This window comes from Pleurodeles waltl, chromosome 6 (genome assembly GCF_031143425.1).
Source record: "Pleurodeles waltl isolate 20211129_DDA chromosome 6, aPleWal1.hap1.20221129, whole genome shotgun sequence".
NCBI classification, from domain to species: Eukaryota; Metazoa; Chordata; class Amphibia; order Caudata; family Salamandridae; genus Pleurodeles; species Pleurodeles waltl.
The window spans coordinates 1,439,087,522-1,439,105,781 of NC_090445.1; the positions used below are offsets into that span (position 1 = coordinate 1,439,087,522).

At 45.8% G+C, this 18,260-nt stretch overlaps 1 protein-coding gene across 2 annotated transcripts in view; it reads left to right on the top strand.

Moving 5' to 3' along the window:
* VCL (vinculin) overlaps positions 1-18,260 on the top strand; it is a 304,948-nt gene that overhangs the window by 223,261 nt on the left and 63,427 nt on the right. For both annotated transcript variants that reach the window (XM_069240838.1, XM_069240837.1), the window contains one exon: positions 8,559-8,762. In XM_069240838.1, coding sequence (XP_069096939.1) covers positions 8,559-8,762 — 204 coding nt within the window. The remainder of the gene's footprint in view (positions 1-8,558; positions 8,763-18,260) is intronic.

The window sequence follows — 18,260 nt, forward strand, 5'->3', positions numbered from 1 at the left end:
CTGATATCAGTAACTATCTGCTAGTTTTTAAAAATATAATAAATTGGCAATAAGGAATAGTGCTTAAAAAAAGCCCCTCCAAGTGGTGAATAAATATGTGCCAGTATTTAGAAAATGTGCTGGTACTAAGCACCGGCAAAGACAGGTACAAATTAAGCACTCATGGTAACTTTCTATTGCAAGAACCTTGGCTCTGCATTCACCCAGCACATAACCAGTACATCAGGCTTGTGGTAAGCTGAATTCATTGTTAGTTTGAAGTGCTGCCTTTTGGGTCACACCCTCAAGTCTTTCCGTACTGGAACAACTGACTGGTAAAGAGCAACAGCCAAGCACAGCACCTCACTCACACTCAGCAAGCCATCTCATTCCCCCATACATTGGACCTCACTGCCAAGAAAAAAAAATCCTACTTTTGCCCCCAACAAACACAACTGTTCTTGGGAGCCAAACTCAATACAGCTACAGGCAAACCTTCCTCCCCCAACACCTGAGGGATGCCCATTTTTTTCCAATAGTACTTCCATTGCCTGGGAACCTTCAGTGGTAGACTTCTTTGCTATACTCTACAATGTAAAACACCAAAGCTTCATCCAGGAACCCAAACCCAAAGTCCACGGGCCATGCTGTACAGATGAACTAATCAGGGATATTTTCATCCATTATTGCTCATTCATTATGTAGTGAGAAAAATGCACCAGTCTCCAGTAAGCTCATCCTAATAGCACTAGCCTGGGCAAGGCAATCAAGGTAAATGCTATTTCTAGACATATCCATACATCCACACAGAAAGCTGCCCCTGAGTGCAACCCTCTTTAGATAGCATCAAGGTTGGCTAAACCAGTCCAGCCTCAGTGCATTGAATTATGTAATTTGACACCTTTAGTCTTAGAAGTTGGGTACATGGAGCTCCCAGAAGAGTGCTTGCAGATGATTAAGTAAGCCTGAAAGCCCACTACAAGTACTTGCTATGCAGCCAAATGGAAACGATTTAAGCAACCCTTTCAGGCCTCAGTATAAGGTATCATTTTTTACTTCCTTTGCCTGCTATGGCAGGACTAGCCTACTCTTCCATAAAGGTACACTTTGCCACCATAGCTGCTTACCTGCAAAATAAAGAACATGAGTCGATCTTCAAGATAACTGTTGTTAAAGCTTTTTTGAAAATCCTGAAAATGGTGATTCCTTCTAATAAAACACCAGTCACTTTATGGAACCTCAAAACTGTTATGTGGCTGGCTCGTGCCTTACACTCTTGTCCAGTGCAGTTCCTTTCATGGAAGTTAGCGTCCGTCGCTGCAATCCTTTTCCTCCCTAGAGTTTATGAAGTGCAAGCCCTAACTGTAAACATGTCATTTATTCCTGTGCACCGGAATGAACCCAATTTTCCTGCTAAGGTCATCTCCCATTTTCTGTCAACCAAACTATTGGTTTGGCAAGATTTTTTTTCCCCAATCTCAGTCAATTGCACAAAAGTGTTAAGAGCTTTTTATGTACTACATTTATAGCACTAAATCCTTAATGAAGACCTAGCAGCTCTTTATAGCTCATGGCCTGCCTTGCCATGAGAAACACATTTTCAAAGGAGTTCTTGTCAGATGTATTCAAGTTTGGTATCCCAACACCACTTGCAAAAAGGGAACCACTATGGCATTCCAAGCAAACATTACACTTGCAAATATCTACATATCTGCAACCGGTCTATCATCAACACTTTTACCAAACTTAATTATGTGGACATTCATGCCTAAAAAATAGCATAAGTTGTGAAAACTGCCCTTAAAACCACGTTACATACATCTGCTCTATCATCCAAGCCAACCCTTTATGGAAAACCAGACTCCTTTTCAGTCTATCTGAGCATGTGATCTACAGCACACATGCTGCAAACAGAAAGTGTTACTTACCTGTAACAATCGCTTTGCAGTTAGTGCTGTAGATTGTTTCCTCTCTAATTTCCTTGCACATGAGACCACAGTCTGACATTTTTATCAGTTCTTAATCTTTAAATACAAATTTTACAAACCTGTCCACATAAACTTTCCTTCTCCATTTCTCTAAATTTACTTACTCTCAACTCGATGAGAAAACAGAAATCTCAAAACCGAAACCTCTAATTCGCAGGAGACTAACTTGCAATGCCCACTCCCAAGAGTAGAGGACCGGACTCTGCAGACCATGTGATCTAGAGCACTCCAAGCCACTAACCAGTTGTTACAAGTAACATGTCCTTACAAGGCATGTTCCTACAGTCAGTGCACAATATGACCTTAGCTAGAATGGCAGAAGCTAAGCCACTGTAGGAAGGGGTTGTAAGGTATTTCATATTTTTGAAACTATGATTGTGGAAGTCGACTGCTTTAACTTGGTAGTTGATTAATACGTTTGATGTAGGTGTGAGAGACGTAATGATTTTGCCTTTGTAGTAAAGAAGATGTTGGACTTCTATGTGACAATAAAGAAAACAGTCTAGGATTTGTCAGTCCCTTTCTTGTTGCACCATGCTATGGGGTACAGGCTCCATGGGACCCTATAAACAGCGCAGTGTAGTCAGACATGTCTGTGACAGAAGACTCTTGAAAATATATAATTAAGTAAAAAAATACTTGCTGGTCCTGGATACCGTGTAATTGTTTCATAATGATAAACCAAACAGGTCATCAAGCCTAGGACTGATTTTTAAACATTTGAGTTGCCATGCTAAATGGATAGTTTACCGGTAAACTACTTCAAAAAGCAAAAGACCTGAATTGTTGTTTGCTAACCTTCTTGGTGCCAGTATGAAGCCTTCACTCCTGCTATTGAACTATCACTTTCAGAAGGAAAAGAGTGTCCTCTAAATGTTTTAACCTAGGCTGCTGTTGATGGTCTCCATGGAAGTGACCTTGGTAGTACTTTATTCGCACCACAGACTAAATAAAGACTGCTGGAGTGAAAAGTAGTTTATGACCAGAATAAGCTGACACGAGCTTTAGAATCAAGTGCACAAAGAAAAGATCAATTCGAAGTTGAATTGCCCCTTTTCTGTAGAGCCATTAATGTTAAAGACTGGTATGACTTTTTCAAGCAGTGAAATGTGGAATGTTAGTAAAGCAAGATCTTACTTTTCAATGGTATGTCATCTAGAACAGTCGCAAGATGGAAGAAGTTGGATGCCAATTAATTAGGCTATGTCACTGGTGGAGCAAAGTTCCTACATAACTTTTGAGACCCTGACAGAGCAGTTCCTTTCCAAACTGCAGAAGATCAATAATTGAAGCAATTGATGGATTAACTTGACACTAACCTTGTAAAGTTTGCCATTGCTTGACAAATGTGTATTAATTGAATTTGGCCACCTGTTCGTACAAACTAGTGCAGTGGTTTCTCTGAATAGCATTTTTCCCAGTGGTAAAGAGACCATTAAATTATGGTACTATCTAACTTACCAATTGACTGGTGTGCATTTTTTAATTCGTTTTCTTGTGTTGTTGCAAGTTATGAAAAATATGACAACAAAAAACTGCAAAAATGTGATGTGCTTTGCAGTTTACTATTTGAAGTATCACAGTCTAGTTATTTCTAGGTGAGAAAAAAGGATGGAAGCCTTTACCCCATGTTAGATTTTTGTAACCTAAATTGATTTCCTTTGGAAGGATACACATTTAAAATGCTCACAAGTCCTGTCTGTCCTGGATCCAGGAGACTGGATGGTAGCCTTGGATTTGCAGGGCACTTATTTCCACCTTTGCATCCTGAAGTGCCACAAGTGTTACCTGCGGTTTCAGGTAAACCAATAGCATTTCAGTTATCAATGTTTCCTTGTGATGGTGGTAATTGCAGTCCATTTGTGGATGTTGGTAATACCAGTCTTCCCATACCTGAGCGACTGGTTGGGCTGTTACATGAAAGTTCCAAAGTCACACCTTACTCCTTCACTGCAGCTCCCCTTCATCTGAGCCATCCTGGATACAGTGCTTTTTCAAGCCTTTCCTCTGCTTCAACTAGTCCAGGACATTCTGTCTATGATCGCAGTGTTCCAACCTTTGACCTAAATCTCAGTAAGACTGGATCTGAGGCTTCCTGGCCTCCTGCACCCTGCTTGTGGACCACGCAGGGTGGCTGGCACCATCTCTGCAGTGGGATCTGAAGTCCAAGTGGGCCCTGCACCAAGGGAACATTTGGGATTCCATCAAGGAGTCAGAAGAGACGGCAAAATACCTGCAGTGGTGAATGCTCTGCTGTAATTGGACTGGCGGCAGATCCCTCTCCCTACCCCTCCCAGAGCTCATAATCGTGACAGATGCATTGTGACTTGGTTGGGGAGGTCATCTGGTAAAGGTGGAGATCAGAGGACTCTGGTCTCCGGCAGAGACCCAGCTCCATATCAGCTTGTTCGAATTGCAGGTGATTCATTCGGCAGTGAAAGGCATTCCTTCCGAACATCATGAGGCAATGAGTACAGGTGCCGCCATATGGTGCTGCAACAAACAGGGCAGTATGGGGTTGTGGATCCTGTGGTAGGAGGCTCTAAGTCAGTGGGAGTGTCTGAACACTCTGGGCATCTCTCTGATCCCCCAAAACCTGGCAGGATCATTAAACACCATGGCAGACAAATACCGCGGAAACGGAAGCTGCCTTGTGAATTACGAATGGCAATTACACTCAGATGTGTCACAGTGCCTTCTTTTTACTTGTAGAGTTACTGAGGAGAATCTCCCTGGGAGCCGTCATCTGCCTAGACTGACGCTTGGGACTCCTGTACACCTTTCTGTCACTACTTCTCCTGCCTAAAGTATTGAAAACGATCAAAAAAGACCAGGATCAAGTCATCCTGGTGTCTCCGGATTGGGGTACCTGACCGTCCGGCATTGGCATATGTCCTCCGATTTGGCTGCTGCTTGGGAGGACTCCTGTTGCAACAGCAGGGCTGGGTCTTGCACCAAGGCTGCCCAACCTACACCTCCATGCATTGAGAATTAACAGCTTAATGGCTTTATCTTCCTCCTGAAGTTGTTAATGTCATCCTGGTAGTCAGGTGTCCTTCCACCACGCTGTACATACAGGACAGTTGGGGAGATCTGTTGTCTGGTGTTCCTTCCATGACATTCAGCTTTTACAAGAAAAGTTGTCTTACTTTTTGATGTTTTGTCTATCTCTAACCAAGCAAAGCATTGCTGTGGCGGCAGCGTAGGGTTATTTTTTGGCCCTTTAAGACTTCCTGTAGCTAACTGATCCCCCACCACTTTTCAAATCACCAATTGTAATGCGTTTCTTGAAGGGACTGTTCTAAATGTTCCAGCCAACCCCTTTTGAAATGTCTCATTTGGTTCCCACCTACTTGATGTACACTCTTTGAACCTGTGCACAGCTGTCCTATAAGCCTTTTGACCATGAAAACTGTGTTCCTCACCAATTCACCTCTGCATGACAGGTGATTGAACTTCAGGCCTTGTCCTTTCCAGTAACTGTACACATCTTTCTTTGCAGGCAAATTGGTCCTCCAGACAAAAGTGGCTTTCTTCCCAAAGGTAGTCACGCCCTTCCACATAGGGCAGTCCATCACTTTGCCGTCTTTCTATGCTCCACCTCATCTTCCCAAGGAACACCTTTACCATCTTGATACTAATAAGGCCCTCAGTTTTATATTGATTTGACCAGAGACCATTAATTAGACAATCACCCTTATTTTGGCTTCTCTGGAACCAAAAATGGGAATGCTTTTAAAAAAAGACCCATCTCCCGGTGGATTGTATTAAGCCTAAAGATCTGATAGTGACTAATTAAGAAGAAGCCCCCAGAAGGCTTGCACACTCATTTCACCATAGCAAAGCTTACTACTACTGTGCTGGCATGTAATATGCCAGTCTTGGATATCTACCAGACTGCTACGTGGGCATTCTGCCACACATTCATGAAGTACTATTGCGTGGACACCCAGGTCTGGCAGGGTGGGCACTTTGTTTGATCTGTCCTGAGTTATTCCACAGACCCACCACCTGGAGAGGCACTGTTTTTGTAGCCATTAAAAAGGTAAGGAATCTGCAGCTAGGAGTCTCTATTAGAAGAGCAAGTTACTTCCCTCTGTAAATGTTTTTTATGGTATAGACTCTAAACTGGAAATTCTTTACCAACCCATCCTTCTCCCCATTCTCTGAAACGGTCTCATACAGTCCATTAAAACACTTCCAGAATCAAACTTCTGCTCACTGGCACATTCTGATTTATTTGAGCTCTGCATTTGATGGCACAGACAAAGATTAGAAAGCGGTGGTACACATATAAGGACCCTGATGTCAAATCGAAGATGAGGCGGACTTGACGCAGAGCCACACAACGCCACCTACCTTTGCACGAGTGAGTTGCCATGAAGATCTTCCTGATCCAGTGTGGCGGCTGGGCAAATTCACACGATAAGGAATCTTCAGTTAGTCTCTATCAGAAAAGGCATTACCAGAGGTAAGTAACGTGTTCTTGTAAACAAAAGTCAGCATATTCATTAAGATTAAAAGTAAATGGAATCGGAATTCATGTTGAACATAATGGTGTGTCTAAACAAGGCTTCTATATTATTTCAGTAGACTGTGCTGCGTCCTAACACTGCCCAAAAAACTAATGGTATTCCCTGACTTCCGCAGACATTCTTCCTGGTGTGGGGCACTAACCCCAGGTTGAGCACGAATAGCATGTTTCAGTTGTTTGCCCTTGTATGAGTTTTGCAGTTTTTTCCACTAACCTTTCACTTGGTTAATTGAAATGACACATAAAGCAGAGTGAGCATGTTTGTCTTGAGTAACTGCTAGTCTAATCGCACATGTTCTTGTTTCCTTGAACGGGGTGCAAGAGTTTGTTGAGACAGATTGTCATGTGTTGGATTTTTTCCGTTTGTCCTTCTCATGTGTGAACTCAATGGCTGGGTTATTTGTAAGTGTGGCAGAAGTGCAGTGGGTCCTGTCCCAGGAAGTTCTTGCCCTCCCTGCTCGGTGGTTTCTATGGCCCAGACTACCCACGGATATATTTGCACCCTTAAGCCGTCTGTATAGAAGTACAACCATTCATCACTTGATTTCCTGCAGGATAATTCCCTAAATTAGGCTCCTTTCTGCATATTGGATTGGGAATAATGACGTTTTTTTAATTACCACCACTGCTGAATGTCTTCCTGCGGTCTTCTGAGGAGGTACTGAACTTTCTTTGAACTTTTAACAATGTCCTATTGGAAGTCAAGGAACTAGTGACTGCCAACCGCCACACATACTCACCCTAAAAAAGGACCCCAATAATCTGCACGTCTTCATTCACATCTAGCGTTTTGAGCTGGTTGAATCAGGACTCTCCATTAAACATTCCCCTGCAAAGAACGTCCTTGTCCACGGAATCCTCTGCACTTCACCTCTATTGTCACTGGTATCACTTGCTGTCTTTCTAGGAAAGGGGATTTCTGTTGGTGTCCGTGACTTTCTTGCCTTCATTCACATGGTTCGTTCATGGGATATGAAGCGTGCATCTGTGTCTGTGTTGGGAGATCTGCCCTGTCTCTTTCCATCCTTCTACCTACTGCCTAGTAAGGACTTTACAAGTCGATCTGCTTGCACTTGTCAGGCTGCCCTTTGCCTCCTGGGCGGAAGATATTGTCATGCCCTGCCCTGCCTTAGAACAGCACAGCCAAATGTTAGCAAATATTTAAGAATTTTTGTTGTTAGGACACTTCCCTGAAAAGAATGGTGGTGTGGTCCCTGTGCAGTCCTCTGCATTAAAGCAATTTTTATTATGCAAGCATTCCCAAGTATGAACATAAATCCAGCACATCCTTTTTGGTGAAAAGAATTGATTATATAAGGATAGTCCGCAGATAAGAACTTCACATCATACCACTCACGTGTCCCTCACTGTAGAAGTATTTTTTTTTTTTAACAAAATCTGTTGAGTAAATGCCTCCAAAGTTCACCCTGGTTCTTTGAAAGAAGGATGTTCCCCTCACCAAAATACCTCCAATTATCCATTTTCCCCTTGTTTTGAAGGTAATTTTATTTTACAACAGCATTTCCTTACCATTACTTGGGGAGGAAGCTTGTTCCCTAGTCTGCTGCACTCGCTCTCCCCAGCCTGTCACCCTTTCTTGGTTGAAGAGTAGTGTGACCTGAAAACGATAACCTTTGTAGAACAAGAGGAAAACAAAACTGACTTCAGAGACCAAATTTGCTGTGCTGACCTAAAAAAATAGCCGAGATATTGTGTGTTTTCCGATCCCTTGACCTACAAATATGTTGTGGAAAGATTCTCAGTTTATAGTTTCATCTTCAAATAAAGTTCATATCCCATTAGAAGTCTGGAAAACCAGGGACTCAAACCTAAAAATTGTTTGCGAGCAACAGTTTGGTCCCAGGGTGTAAAGCAACTATACTTTTGGGGACAGAATTTCTCCTCTCCTTGTGTGTTTTATATCCATAATTTTTTGTTTTTTGTCCCCAAATTCCAGGATCAAGAATTCTTTCCTTAGCGGTTTTCACTACTGGAACAATTTGGATTTGCTTGAAATTTCAGTGATGTTACTTATGGCTATTCCTCTTCCCCGCCAGGGTAACGACATCATTGCAGCAGCAAAACGAATGGCACTGCTGATGGCAGAAATGTCGCGCCTGGTCAGGGGGGTGAGTGGGAACAAACGTGCCCTGATCCAGTGTGCTAAGGACATTGCCAAGGCTTCGGATGAGGTCACACGTCTTGCCAAGGAGGTTGCTAAGCAGTGCACAGACAAGCGGATCCGGACCAATCTGCTCCAGGTGAGGTGCTGGAAATGTAGGATGGCATTATTATGCAGAAGGGAGTGTGTGTGGGGTTGAGGGTGAGTCATTCCTCGGCAAACTAAAAGTAGTGTTTATTTTCACTATATGATTGTAAATTAAGGCTCATTAAAATGTTTTGTTTGAGACGTGTGGCTGTAGATACACATGCTTTGCATACTCCTGCCATCTAGTGTTGGATCTGGATGTGTGCAGTTTTTTTTTTTCGGTTTTTTTTATTAAAGAAATTATTTAGAGTCACGAGGTAGAGTCACGCTCCCTTCTTGGTGATACTGCACATGGGCATAAACTTCATTGTTAGTTGTTTTCTCTCCGTCGTCGAATTTGGACATATATGCTTATGCTCAGAGTCAACACCATCATCGGATTTCTTCCAGTTCTATTCTGTCTACCGTTGTTATTGTTATTGATCACTTTTTCTCCTCTCTTCGCATCGAGCCACAGCTGCCCGTCGAAAGCCTCGCCCTCTGGGGCCTTCCATCTCCGGTTCCATTTTCCAAACGATACCTACCTGGTGATGGAACAAACACCTTTTCACTTCTTTTGCGGTGCCACGCAAAGTACCCTGGACCGACTCCCACCAGGTCTCTAACCTGTGTCTCTTTGGACCACAGGTAGGCAGATTGTGAGGCCTGTCGAGCAATCAGCTAGAAGAAAACTCTCTGTGATTGTCAAGCACTCTGCCTCGCGTTGCAGTGAAGGTCCACCTACAACACTCCAGACCTCTTTGGATAACAGGATGTTGAGCAGGAGCATCATTCAGAGGTTCCAGAGTTTGAGATCACCAACATATTCATAAAGTCTTGCGGAATGAGTATGCTCCCCCTGCCCTTCAGCCTCTTTTTGAGCCTACAAAAAAGACTCACTGCTCCAGATGAAGAGGGCCTTTGACCACCATTGCCTGTAGGCCATGGTCGGTACCGAAACACTATCTGAAGCTGAAAACCTCTACGGCTTGCAGGTCGGCACGACCATCTGCCTCAACAGCCTCTGCGCAGAACACAAATCCAGCTGTGACTGCTTAAACCATTGAAATCGATTCCGAAAAAGACGATCAAAAACACTGTAGAGCCTATTCTCCACAAGATGCAAGAAAAACTGAGCTATCTGCAACAGCAGATCCAGATTTAGCCGAACATTGGAAACATTGTGACCAAGCCACCATCTTCTCAGCGACAACCTTCCAAAAGGCAACTCTCCTTTCAAGAGACTTTGGATGTACCCATTCCATCCAAATGAAAAAAGTAATATAAGGCCACCAGCCTATTTGCCTCCACCTTCATTACCATCACCACCTCTACCAGACATGCCTTCTTCACCACAGTCTGATTTAAAGCCGTTCGATACCTCCTCTTACGGTTCACCTGCGGATGGCACTGGTCCTTCTGACACTCGAGATGATTCATTTCATGTCCCCCAAGAGCTGACCCCTGGGACTCGTATGGTGTTGAACCACCAGGGGACACTGACCCAGACCTGTACCCAGCACGCCCATCCCCTCCTGATGACTCAACCACATACCAGGACTTAATAGCGAGGGCAGCTAATTTTCATGGGGTACAACTTCAAAAGGAACCTCTAGAAGAGGATTTCTTATTTGAGACACTTCCTTCCACTCAAAAAGGCACACAGTATGTGCCTATGTTAAAAGGCATCCTCTGCCATTCAAAAGGCATCTTTATGGACCCTGTTATAGAGTATGCGTTATCACTCCCAGAGTTGATTAAAAAAAAATACGATGCCTCTCCCTCAGACCTCGTATACATACAAGGGGAAGTGCCACCTGAATCCCTTGTGGTCACCAGTGCTAGAAAAGGAGCTAATTCCAAAGCGTCGAGCGTCACCCCACCGCCTGACAAAGATACAAAAAAATTGACACAGATGGTAAACGAGTTGCTGCTCAGTCTGCAAACCAATGGTGCATCGCCAATTCCATGGGCCTGTTATCACGATACGACCATGCTAACTGGGATGAGATGGAGGAACTCCTTCAACATCGCTCAGATGAGCACAGGAAAAGGGGGCACAAATTAGTTGCTGAGGGCAAACTAATATAAAAAACATCAATTAGATGCACCCTTGACTCTGCTGACACAGCAGCTAGGAGTATTAATACTAGCGTACTCCTTAGACAGCACACATGGCTGCGTATTTCCGGGTTCAAGCCTGAAGTCCAGTAGAACATCCTCAATCTCCCATTTGACAAGGAACAACTTTTCGGCCTGCAAGTTGACAAGACACTAGAAAAATTTAAAGAAAGAAAAGACAAAAAAAAAAGGACACTGACAGTGACGTCCATGGAAGCCCTTCAGACCCCTACATCTAAGAGCCCCTTTCGCCACTCCAACTACAGCAGAGCCTCAGAAACCACCACTCCAGCAGCCTCCACCTCATACCAGAGTGGGCAGAGCCAGTACTCTCCCACAAAATCCTGCCATAGGGGCTCCTACAGAGGAAGTAACACCAAGGGTAGAGGCATAAATATGCATCCCCACGTGATGCTGCCACCATCGGCAAATTGTGACTTGCTTCCCTTTCCACCCAATCACACTACACCTACAAGGACACATACACAATGTTTTACCCATCTGGCAACAAAAAAACAGACCAGTGACTGTTGGATATTATCCAGCATGGTTATTGTCTGGAGCTTGTTACCAAATCTCCCAACATCCCACCTTACACTCATCGGCTCTCTGTAGAACATCAAGCACTACTCAAACAGGGGGTCAAAGTGTCCCTTCTCAAAGGTGCAATAGAACCTCTCCCTCCTCAACACCAGAGCCGAGGGGTATACTCTGTACACTTCCTCATACCCAAAAAGGACAGTTCACTACGACCAATCCTAGACCTGAGGCCCCTGAATGAATATATTCATTCAGAACATTTTCACATGGTCACTTTACAAGATGTGATTTCCCCTACTGCAACGGGGAGACTTTGTAACCATACGAGATCTCAAAGACACATATGTTCACATACCAATACATCCAGCCCATCACAAATATCTCAGGTTTATGGTGGATGGAAAGTAATATCAATTTAAAGTTCTACCATTCGGCGTGACTACTGCACCACGGGTCTTCACAATGTGTCAGCAGTAGTCACGGCCCATCTCTTCAGACAAGAAATACATGTTTTTCCCTACCTGGACGATTAGCTTATCAAAGCTGCACAACAGATCAACAGTCGCCAGTATACTCAAATAACAAAAGATCTGTTTCACAGCCTGGGATTCACAATAAATATTCCCAAAGCCCATTTACAGCCTCTACAAATACAGTCATATCTAGGAGCAGTTCTAAACACACAAATTAGGATAGCCTATCCCAGTTCAGTACAAATTCAAAATGTTCAGACCATAATAACTCACTTTCAACCAAATGAGCAGATAAGTGAAAACTGTAATGCTTCTTCTCAGGATGATGGCCTCCTATAGTATTGCTATTGTACTTCAAGCCCACATACATATGTGTCCATTGCAGGAATGTCTAGCTCACTGGTGGTCTCAGTCACAGGGTCAGTTGCAGGTAGACCTCCCAACTTAACACTCTCTGCAATGGTGGAATTACAACATGTTAAAGGGGCAGCCTCTTCTGGACAATGTCTTTGTGGACCTGCTAAGCAGAATGCAGTAACAAGTCCACGAATGGGAACTCAACCCACAAATCCTACTTCCATATTTCCACAGATTAGGGTTCCTTCAAATAGACCTTTTCCGAACCGCAGAAAACCCAAAATGCCCGAACTTTGCATCAGGGTTCCCACACCCACTATCCAAGGGCAACACACTATGGATGAATTGATCAGAGACGTTTGCCTTTGCTTTTCTTCCTTTCTTCCCCAGATCAAAAGCTCAGGGAGACTTCTCTCACAATGGTCCTAGTAGCTCCCACATGGGCTTGTCAGCCCTGGTTCACAACAATACTAGACCTCTTTGCAGTTTGCCACAAGAAGCTCCCCAACAGGCCAGACCTTCTCGCTCAGAACCATGGAGAATTCTCTGTAGTTCGCCACAAGAAGCTCCTCAACAGACCAGACTATGGAGAATTCAGGCACCCAGATCCTAAGACTCAACCTAGCAATTTGGCTCCTGAGGTCATAGAGTTGGTTGCCTTAACTTGCCTTCAGATTGTATGGTCATTGTTAAAGAAGTCTGTAGACCTACCAATAGAGCTTGCTATGTGGCAAAGTGGAAACGTTTTGTCTGCTACCTTCACTGAAAACAAATCAATCCTTTCACACCCACTGCACAAGCCATTGTTTGCTACCTGCTTCATTTACAAAAGGCCAGATTAGCATTCAGATCTATAAGATTACATCTCGCTGCAGTGGCTGCCTACTTACCAAATAGGCAACACCTTTCTTTGTTCAAGGTCCCAGTGATTAAAGCTTTCACGGAGGGGCTTGAACAAGTTATTCCACCACAGGTTCCACCAGCACCTTCATCGAACCTTAACGTCATTGTAACAAGACACATGGGCCCTCCATTTGAACTCCTACACTCATGCCTACTTAAATTTCTTTTGTGGAAGGTAACATTTTTAGTCGCCATCACTTCACTTAGACATGTTAGTGAGCTTCGGGCTTGAACCTTGGAAGAACCTTTCTTCCAGCTACATAGGGATAGACTGGTTCTCTGTGCCAACTCTAAATTTCTACCTAAAGTGGTTTCTCAATTTCACCTCTTCCAGTCGATTGAGTTACTAGTTTTTTCCCCTACAACCAGATTCTGTTGCGGTAAGAAGTGTACTTAAATTAGATGCTAAAAGAGCCCTTATGTTCTATATTGTCTGATAGAGTCTTCTAGATAAATGTTCCTTACCTTTGAATTTCCACAGCTGTCAAACTGGATCCAGAAGATTTTCTTAAAGTACCCGACATCGCTTATATAGGCACCACCTCTGTGCGCTGGCGTCTGTTCTTCTCTTTCTGCTCCAGTCAGTAAAGATCCAGAGAAAGCTTTACTCTGTCACTTTTTGACAAGCTTTTTGGATGTTTTGTCAAGCCCTTTTTTTGAGGTTTTTCTTCCTTGTGTGTCGATGATGTCCTTGAGGAAGTCTGGTTTAAAACCTAGTCCCACCTGTCACCACGTCATGTCGGTTACTGACCTACATCTCATGTGTCTGTGGTGTCTGGAGTGCAACACCGTCTCTAAGTCATACTCCGACTGCCGGGCCATGGCGCCGACGGCTTGGAAGGAGCAGTCCCTAAAGCTGCTAGCGGCTCGGCAGGCTACTCCTCGGAGATCTCAGTCCCAGTCGAGGAGGAGCTCCCGTTACTGTTCCAGGGGCTCCCGGTACTGTTCCAGGAGCTCCAAGTCCTCTTCGTCCCACTCAAAATGTTCAGGGCATTCAGGTAAGAGGGTCAGGTCATCAAAGCATGCTTTGACTTCTCATCTGTCAGCAGATGCAACGAAGGAGCATCAGTGTTCGAGACATGGTTCTGCAGAAGCCTATGCCTGCGCTGACTTCGCACCTCCCACCTTTTCCGGGAGCCAGAGCGACCCCGCTCCGATCAAAGATTTTTATCAGGCCAAGTGCCTTTGTTTTCCTTTTTTTTTTGTTGTTTGGTGAGTGGGCCGACCCCACCGGAGCACCTTCGAGCCCCGTGGTATCGGAGGAGGCTCATTTGGTTTTGGCCAGCAGCTTAGGCTCCAGTGGGCCCCCCTGTGGATCCTATCAGGGATCCAGACCAGTGTCAATCGTGCCAACGTGACCTTCCCTGCTGTGGGCCCCGACACCAAACCCCCCGGTGCCCACTGGCAGCACCAGCCCGATTTGGATCTCCAATTCAGTCAGAGCCAGAGTGTAGTCAACCAATGCTGACTCTGGCGCTGACAGGACCTGTGTGTCCTAGATCTATGTTTTAGCCCTATTCTGAAGGGCTAGGCCTCTGGGAAAGACGGGAGGGGGGGTCACTGGATCCTTTAGAATACCAGCCCGAAGGTCAGGACACAGACTGGGTTGAGGAACTGGTTGATGCCAGAGGTCTGGACATGTCTCCAGATACAGGCATGCTTTCTCCCCCTACCGTGACTATGGAGGAAGGAGCATCATACTCTGTGGTTGTGAAGAGGGTGGGTGAGGTCCTGGACCTTGACTTACCCTCAGTGGTAGTCAAGATGAACATCTTGATGGAACTACTACAGCTGGAAGCTTCATCTTCCTAACCCCTGCTCCCTTTCAATGAAGCACTAACTGATGTTCTACTGGGAACCTGGTCTAAGCCCAGCACAGGGACTCATGTGAAGAGGGCAGTTGCCCATCGCCATTGCCCTACCCCAGGGCACCCATCTTTTCTCACCCAACACCCTACCCCAGAAAGCTTGTTGGTCCAGGCTTCCACATGCCATGGTGAGTTTCCTGCTGCATTCCAGAACAGGGAATCTAAGAGGCTTGATAGTTTCGGAAAGAAAATGGTTTTTTTCCACCAGCCGTGCATTGTGGTCCGTGAACACCGCATGCTTATTGGGCCGCTATTCCCACTCCATGTGCGATACGTTTATGCAGGTGCTGTCTGAGGTTACAGAGGAGGCCCTGGCCATTCTCTCCCAAGCGGTCAAGGACTGGAGAGACGCAGCCAGATTCGACATTCGCTGTGGTTTAGACATGACCGACTCGCTTGTCAGAGCTGTTTTAACGATGGTGGCACTCCACCAACATGCCTGGCTGAGAACTTATGGCTTTTGGGCAGGTGTCAAAGCTACCCTCATGGACATACCCTTTGATGTCAACCGTATCTTCAGAGACCAGGCAGATCTGGCGCTGGAGCGCTTTAAGAACCTGCGGGCTATGGCCAAGTATGGCCTCTCAGCTGACCTACGTCAACCCCCGTTCTGCCTTTCGTGGCTAGAGAAGGGGCATTCAAATGTGCCATCCCTACCGCAGCCAAGGCCTGTACGTGCTTCCCTACCTATGCATGTGCGAGAAGGCTACCCAATGGGTAGCTGCAGCCCCTAAGACCTACTAATCTTGCCCTTCAGGATCATTGACACCCAGTTGGACGTAAAATCCGCCATCATCTTCACCTCTGTCTGTCCATAACATCGGACAGGTGTGTCTTACAGATCATTCGGGAAGGCTACTCCCTCCCCCTTGTGTCTGCCCCTCCCTCCATCAAATGACCGCCCAACGGAGGATAATCTGTCCTTGCTCTGGGAATAGGTCAAGGCTATCTTGGCCAAGGGAGCCATAGAGAGGGTTCCAGGGCCAGAAGTAGGCTGTGGTTGCTATTCCTGCCACTTGCTGGTTCCCAAAAAGGACAAGGGGCTTTGTCCTATCCTCGACCACCCCAAACCCTCAACTTCTTTCTCAGAAAGGAGAAATTCAAGATGCTCACTTTGGCTCAAGTCGTATCTGCCCTGGATCCCGAAGACTGGATGGCGGCATTGGACTTCCCTGTCCTGCCCACCCATTGGCGCTATCTGCGGTTTACGGTAGGCCACGTGCATTCTCAGTCCACCGTTCTCCCCTTCGGCCTTACCAGTGCCATTCTGGTGTTAATCAAGGTGATGGCAGTGGTCGCAGCTCATCTGCTCAGATCGGGGATGGTAGTCCTCCCCTAACTCGCCGACTGGCTGTTGAAATAGGGCTCATCCCAGGCTGTCTCCCACCTCTGGGCTACGGTGACCTCCTGCATTCGCTGGGGTTCACTATAAATATGCCAAAGTCACACCTGACTCCCTCTCAGACGCTCCCTTTCTTCCAAACTGTTCTCGGTACAGTGCAGTTTCGGACTTATGCTCCCGAGCAGCGAGTCCGGGATATTCAGACTATGATACCGATGTTTCAGCCTCTAGCCTGGGTTTCGGTGAGAGTGACTTTGAAGCTGCTACATCTCATGGCCTCCTGGATTTTAGTGAGAGTGACTCTGAGGCTGCTGGGCATCATGGCCTCCTGCATCCTGCTAATGACACATGCCAGGTGGCATATGGGGGCTCTGCAGTGGGACCTGAACTTCCAATGTGTGCAACATCTGTGAAATCTCTCCCAAAAGGTCCATATCTCAGAGGGAACTGCAAAGGACCTGCAGTGGTAGCTAACAACCCGCAATTGGGTCCGAGGCAGACCCCCGCTCCCTTCCCCAACCAGATCTCACAGTAATGACAGATGCATCACTCCTGGGATGGGACAGCCTCCTGGGATAGGTGGAGATCAGAGGACTCTGGTCTCCGACGGAAACCAGACTCCACATCAACTTGCTGGAGCTCTGTGCGATCCGACCAGTACTAAAAGCCTTTCTACCATTCATCAAGGGAAGGCTAGTGCAGGTGTTTTCAGACAACACCACTGCCCTGTGGTGCTGCAACAAACAGGGCGGGGTGGGGTCGTGGACCCTCTGTCAGTAGGCTTTGCGTCTCCTGACATGGCTGGAACAGCAGGGCATATATCTGGTGGTTCAACATCTGGCAGGTTCTCTGGACACCAGAGCGGACGAACTCCGCTGTCAATGCCTGGCAGATCCCGAATAGCGTTGCCACCCTGAGGTGACGCAAGATCTCTGTCTGCAAGTTAGAACGGTTTGCCTACGCTGGAAAAGTGCAATGTCAGCAGTTTTGCGCTCAGAAGTTTCCAAGGCAGCTGTCGCTCGGAGGTACTTTTCATCTCGAGTGGAGCTCAGGCTTCCTGCATGCCTTTCTGCCCATACCACTCCTGCCCAGAGTTCTCAAGAAGATCATGAATGACCTGGCCCAAGTCATCCTTGTGGCTCCAAGATGGGCACGGAGAGTCTGGTATCCCGAGCTTCTGCACATGAGCATCGATCCTCTGATCAGGCTAACCCTATGGGAGGATCTTCTGTCACAGCAGCAGGGGAGGGCCCTCCACCTGAACCTGTCAACTCTATGCCTTCATGAATGGAGATTGACCTGCAACAGTTGACAGCTTTTGACCTTCCTCCCAAAGTCTGTAGCATTATCTTGGCAGCCTGGCGTCCCTCTACCAAGACAGTATAAGCCTGCTGGTGGAAAGAATTTGTAATATACTGTACAGAAAAGTCCACTGACCCACTCTCTGCTTACCTTTCTAATGTTCTTTTTATTCTTACTTTCACTCAGCAGGGCTCTGCTTTGGGCACATTGAAGGATTACCTTTTTGCTCTGTATGTCTTCTTGCGACTGCCTGACCAACCCTTCTTATTTAAGTCCCGTATTGTAAAAAGATTTCTAAAACGGTTTTGTACATGTTTCCCCCTTATCCTTTTATTATGCCTCAGTGAAACCTTAACTTGGTCCTCACCTTCCTGATGTGTATCCTCTTTTCAAGCCTCTTCATAATTGTCCCCTCCGGCTGCTCATGATCAAAGTAGCATTTCTCATGGTAATAACATCTGCCCGGAGGGTGAGTGAGGTGCAGGCTTTTATCATCCAAGCGTCGCTACTTGTCTGTTTTTCCAGACAAAAAGAGCATTCAAAAGAGTTCTGGGTAGGCAGCCTATTCTTCGTAGGGTATGTTGGTGCGAAGAAAGGGCGGGCGA